The sequence below is a fragment of the Bison bison genome, unplaced genomic scaffold (genome assembly GCF_000754665.1).
Source record: "Bison bison bison isolate TAMUID 2011002044 unplaced genomic scaffold, Bison_UMD1.0 scf7180017864180, whole genome shotgun sequence".
In the NCBI taxonomy this organism is placed as follows: Eukaryota; Metazoa; Chordata; class Mammalia; order Artiodactyla; family Bovidae; genus Bison; species Bison bison.
Window position 1 is genome coordinate 4,649,406 of NW_011494752.1, and position 5,884 is coordinate 4,655,289.

The window sequence follows — 5,884 nt, forward strand, 5'->3', positions numbered from 1 at the left end:
GCTCAGGCATATGCCTGGGTCTCCTTCTCCACAAAGGCCTGGAAGAGGCCGCCCAGCTCCTGGGCGGGTGGAGCACACTCCCTGGTCAGCAGCTGCCGCACAGCCACCAGGCCTTCCTGCTCCAGGTCCCGCTGCTTCTGCCGAAGCTGCTGCCCCCGAGCCTGCCCGGGAAAGGGGGCGATGAATCCCCGGGACAGGCTTCCCTCTGGATTACGGAGTAGGGGCAGATGGCTGCCATCTCACATAAGCAGGAGAAAGGATATACACCCAACATTTTCCAGGGTTGACTTTGAAGGGAGAGACTCCTCTCCTTAGCTCTAGAGTCTCCTTTGCTCCCAGTTCCCCTCATATTTCCAGAGTCCCAGTTGGGGTGGGGGAAGTGCGTCATTCCCCCAGGGTAGCCCCTCTTCCCCGGGGTTACCTGCTCACTCTCCATCAGTCCCAGGGCCACCTGGTGTCCACGGTAGAGGGGGTGCCGGCGATCCACCTGAGTCTGGAATCGAGGCAGGGTCCGAACAGGGTCCTGTGCTCCAAAAGTGGGAGACAGCACCTGGGGGGGCTGGGCTGCCCCCACCCCAAAGATGAAAGGTTTGAACACAGACCTAGTGGGACAAGGATGGAAGGATAAGGGCTCTGGTACCCTTCCGTCTCCCCTGCCTGGGGCGTTCCCCCCCAGCTTCCCCACCCTCTCACCGGGATGGGTCTGGTGTGGCAGTGAGGAAGTGCACGCAGGGCTGGGTGGTGTCCTGGGGCAGCACAGACACCATGCTGGCCGTGGTGCGGAAGCCCCCAGAGTCCATACAGATGCCGCTCTCCTTGTCCCTGAGGATGCCCATCATCACCTCTGCTGTGATACCCCCTGCCAAGGAGGACACAGTGAGGGCCCCGAGGGCAGAAGGGGGCCCTCCGGCCTCAGAGTAAGCCCCCGAGGCTGTGGGAGGGAAGAGAGCTGGGCCCCACGCTGTCTACTCACTGACCTTGTTGTTGCTGCAGCAGCTCCTGCCCGGCCCGGAAGCGGGCCTTGGCAGCCTCCATGCGCACAGGCTGCTGGCTCAGGGAGAAGACCTGGGCAAAGTCAAAGGTGCCCTGCCCGTCCCACCAGCCCTGGACCTGGGCGTGGGGCCGGAGCTCAGGGTGTTCTGCCGAGATGTCCGAGCCGATGCTCAGCTGGTTGGAGATGTTGTGGACCCCCTCTACAGAGGAGATGAGGGGTCGCTCATATATTGTTGAGCCCCTGTCCTGTGCCAGGCACTCAGCTAGGTGCTGAGAACACAGTGGTGAAGAGAACAAGACAACCCTCGTGGAGGGGACAGTTAAACCGATCACACGAATAAACGAGAGCCGGCAACTGCAGGGAGCATCATCATGAAGGGACCCCGGCTTGTGTATAAGGGAGAAGCCTGGCCACCAGGAAGTCCAGGAAGGCTCCCCAGAGGAAGATGCAGGCTGAAGCACAAAAGGACTCAAGCAAGTGAAGGGGGAGGTGAGGTACTCGAGAGGGCTCATCTCCCGTGTCCCTGGACGTCCCCACCATCCGAGACATTTGCACCTGGATCGGGCCTTCCTTGCCCCCACCACCATTCCCACCCCAAAAGGAGAACGCTTCTGGGAGGCAGGCCCCAGCGCCAGGCCCCTCACCCTGGATCCTCCGTGCAGCCCACAGCCTCCCCGCCGTCTCCAGCACCCAGGCCTCAGTCCGGTCGGCCAGCAGGAAAGTGTTGTGGTAGCAGAATGGCGTGGGGTCCTCCCGGCAGCTGCCCCCCTGCCCGTACCGCTCCAGCAAGCCTGTGATCACGTGCAAGGCCTCCCGGGCAGAGCTGCCCCGTTCCAAAGCCAGCCTGGCACAAACAGTCCAGGGGACAGAAGGGAGATGGGGTATCAGTGCTGATGGCAGAGCTTCAGTGGACAGAAGAGTCCCAGAGAGGTTTGGTGATGAGCCCAAGTCACAGAGAAAATCGCCACCATCTGTAGGCTTGTGGTTTTCAAACTGTGCTCTGAGGGGTTCATGAAATGGACTGAAGCACATTCCTGGAGGAAGACATGCCCTGTGCCCTCCAATCTCTATCAGAGCAGCTGCTCCAGCTGCCGGCTCTCGTTTATTTGTGTGATCAGTTTATCTGTTATTAACTGGTTTTACAAACCAAAATTCTTCATGAGATTTCACTCAAAAAAAATTTCCTTCTATTGAAAAAAAAGTTAAACCATTGCCCTATTTCTGGGCCAGGAGACACCCAGAGCTGGCTACATTTGGGAGCTCCTCACCAGACTGTGGAGATGGGGCCAGGAGAGGGGAGGGGAGGGGGCAGCCTACCTGGGGAGGACGACAAAGTGGGCAGAAAAAGGGGAGGTGCTTGGGGGCAGGGAGGGTGGCCTGGGTCAGTATTCAGCCCCAGATTTCTGGTGTATCAAGGGGGGATGAAGGAGGGCAGGTCCGCACCTGAGTAAGTCCATTCCCAGCAGGGCTTCCCCTTCCCCGACTGGCTCCTTGGTCCACACTGCCTCATTGCCAATGCAGACACCATGCTCGTTGGCACCCATCTCAGCCCCCCACAGCCAAGAAGGGCGGCTCAGGATCACAGCATGGGTCTTGGACACCTGTTCCACCTCAATGTAGGTGCACTGGAGATGAGGGAGGAGAAAAGGGAGATCCACTTAGAAAGGGGGAAGGTACCTCTAAAGTGGTGGCGCTGAACCCATCACCCAACACAACCCTTTGAGGAAGGTCTTATTATCCCTATTATACAGATGAGAAAACTGAGGTCAACAGCGGCTAAATAACAGGTTAGGTCCCAGTCAGTAGACTCAAAGCTCATGTTCTTTTCACCACATCTGGTAGCTTCTCAGGTCGGGGGAACAGAGGAGGAAGGTTTTAGAAGAATACCTATTACTGCCACACCTCCCAGCACTCTGGAAGGCCTAACCCACCTGGAGGCGGCTCCCAGGGGCGTGCGTGCCTGCCGGTACAAACACCACCTCCTGCACCTCATCCCGGGGCCGGTCAGAGTTCTTAGCAAAGATCACGGCTGGGAGAGCCGAGGCCGGGGGCACCGAGACAAAGCAGTCGCAGGAACATGGGGTGTCAGGGCTCCACGAGGCCATCTGGGGAGAGATGGGGATGCGTGTGTCCCTCTCAAGCCACCTCTCCACCATCCTGACCGAGGAGCGGTCCTAGGGAGCACCCCTCCCAACACGTGCAGACACTACAGGAAGACACTGCGACGGGTTTGCCACGCACAGCACCGCACGCGTGCTCGTTGCTCGGCGTGAGCGAAGGAAACGCCCACTCTCTCCACGGGCTCCAGGTTTGGGAATCGGCAGACGGGCGCAGACCGCACGCTCCGAGGGCCCTGCTCTACTCGGGAACGTGACACTTCAGGGCAGTCGCAGAGCGGCTCCCTCGCTACCCAACCTCTCTCCAAGAGTCCCAAGCCCCTCTTCTGTCGGCCCGTTTCTCGCTCCCCCAACACTTTATGCTCCTCACCCTCTCTCCGTGCAAATCCCCAGCTTAGTCCGGAGTCCTACAGCCTCCGCTTCAGGTAAGGTCTGTCCCAGGGGCGGAGGCTCCTGGAAGTGACCTGGAAGACTTTGGCCTCGGGGGCGGAGTCGAAATCGAGCGCCTGCAGTTCTTCCGTTTTCCAGCAGAGTGCGCGCCAGCACCACTTCTTGGAGCGAAGCGGCCTTCGGAGTCCTGCTTGCTGCCTGCCCTACCCGGGTGCAGCTTTTAGGCCCGATAAAGGCTGCGACGAATCCGCTAGTTTCTCCAGTGGGGTCACTGTCGGGACAGGGAGCCGGAGGTGGAAAGGAGCCCACGTGAAAAGGGAAGAAAGGAAAACTTGGCTGATTGGTTAGAGAATGTGGACAGCTAGGGCATCTGGAGATTAAGGAAGAACCTCAGCTACTTGTCACCTAATTTGAATTCCAAAGGCACAATTCCTGGCTGGTGCACCCTCCTCCGCATCCTCGTCATACCCTGTTCCCCCGGCTCCTCCCCATCTCCCACCTCCCCGCCCCAACCCCTCAGAAATAAGATCAAAAAGAAAGAAAGATCGACAGGAATGGTCACAGGCCAGGAGGCCTGGGAATAATTGAAGTGAATTCCATAAAAAATTTTTAAGGCATATATACCTGGTGGCTCAAATGGTAAAGAATCTGCCAATAATGCGGGAGACCCGGGTTCAGTCCCTGGGTGGGGAAGATCCCCTGCAGAAGGGAATATTCTTGCCTGGAGAATTCTGCTCCCTGTCCTGACAGTGACCAATGTTCTTGCCTGGAGAATTCCGTGGACAGAGAAGCCTGGGGGGCTGCAGTCCACGGGGCCACAACGAGTCAGACACAGCTGAGCAACTAACTCATATACACAAAATCCATTCTGAGTCCCCAAAGGCCAATTCTGCCCCACAGAGCTCAAACTCATTGGAAGTTAGCTTTGAAAGAAAATTTGGAAATTTCTAGTCCAAAGATTTGTAACCGAAACAGCAAAGGAGAAATCTTGGCCAAGGGGGCATATATCCATATGGAGGTGGACTCTGATCTCAAATATTCTGCTTGACAGGTCATTTTCCTGTATAAATCTTCTCCATAACCAGCATTTAAGTGAATGGATCTCACTCCCATTTGCTTTATGGAGCCCTCTGGAATGTGCAGAGAGGAGACACTGCAGGTTATATACTTTGCCCACGTCTACCCTGCCAACCAATCAGGGCTGCTGCTCAGAGATCTGGCCACAGCATCCCAGCCTGTTGTCATTCCTGGGATGGGAATGAAGGTGGTGGGCAGCTGTGGGAGTGACGGCTGGGGAAAACCTACAAGATAAGGCTGCTGGGACATCTGAAATCTGAGACATTTTCTTTTTAAAAAGATTATTTATTTATATTTTGTTGTTCTGGATCTTCGTTTCTGTGCGTGGGCTTTCTCTAGTTGCCGCGAGAGGGGGCTGCTCTCTAGTTGGGGTGCCTGGTCTTCTCATTGTGGTGGTTCCTCTTATGCGTGGTGCGGCTCTAGAGTTCAGGTGGGCTCAGTAGTTGTGGCGCACCCGCTTAGTTGCCCGGAGGCATGTGGAGTCTTCCCGGACCAGGGATCGAACTGTGTCCCCTGAATTGGCAGGTGGATTCTTAACCACTGCAAAGTCCTGAGACATCTTCTGATTGCCTCCAGATAAACACAGTTGGTTCCCAAGAGGGTGCTATTTCCAGGGAAATGGGTGTCACTTTCAGAAAAGGGACTGCCACTTGAACAGAAGGTTGACCTAGAAGCTGGGCTGGAGGGAAAAGAGCATTACCTGGAACTGTGCAGACCAGCATCTCATCCTGCTCCTTTTTCCTGCTATAACATAGCGCCTCAGGCCTCTTCAGGCAGGTCACTTCACCTGCAAGGGCCTCAGTGTCTCCAGTAACGAATGAAGGCGTTGGACTAGATCAGTGGTTCTGAATCATGGATGGGGTGAGGAGGGATTATATTTCAACCACACAACTCCCATTGCATAGGACAATACTTTAATACTCTGCTTCTCAGAGTGTCCGAGGATTGCCAGCATCAGCATTATCTGGGAGCTTGTTAAAAATGCAGAATCTCTGGCCCCACCTCAAACCTACTGAATGGGAATCTGCATGTTAACAGGACCCCCAGGTGTAAAGTTTGCGAAGCGCTGCTCTACTGCACCCCCAAGGGACATAATTTGGTGGGATGTTGGGGCGTGAATCGGGGTATCTGGAAAAACTCCATGAATGGTTCTAATATGCCCTCTTCCAGGTAGGAACAACTGGACTACTTGGTTCCTGAGATTCTTTTCAAACCCACACTGCTCAGATGCTGAGCAGTCAGACTCGCTAGGATTAATGGGAAGTGAATTGCTTCTGGTGTGATGTACGGGGCGGGGGGCCGGGGG

General features: G+C 56.0%; 1 protein-coding gene across 2 annotated transcripts in view; it reads right to left on the minus strand.

The window, feature by feature from the left end:
• SCRN2 (secernin 2) overlaps positions 1-3,580 on the minus strand; it is a 3,837-nt gene extending 257 nt beyond the window's left edge. Inside the window, exons 1-8 of one of the 2 annotated variants that reach the window (XM_010842710.1) lie at positions 3,482-3,580; positions 2,926-3,099; positions 2,438-2,619; positions 1,639-1,838; positions 978-1,193; positions 694-859; positions 422-602; positions 6-161 (exon numbers count right to left, since the gene is read on the minus strand). In XM_010842710.1, coding sequence (XP_010841012.1) covers positions 6-161; positions 422-602; positions 694-859; positions 978-1,193; positions 1,639-1,838; positions 2,438-2,619; positions 2,926-3,099 — 1,275 coding nt within the window. In that variant the 5' untranslated portion in view covers positions 3,482-3,580. Of the gene's footprint in view, positions 162-421; positions 603-693; positions 860-977; positions 1,194-1,638; positions 1,839-2,437; positions 2,620-2,925; positions 3,100-3,481 lie in introns of both variants that reach the window. The other variant, XM_010842709.1, reaches the window with a different exon arrangement.
• Positions 3,581-5,884: the final 2,304 nt, after the last annotated feature.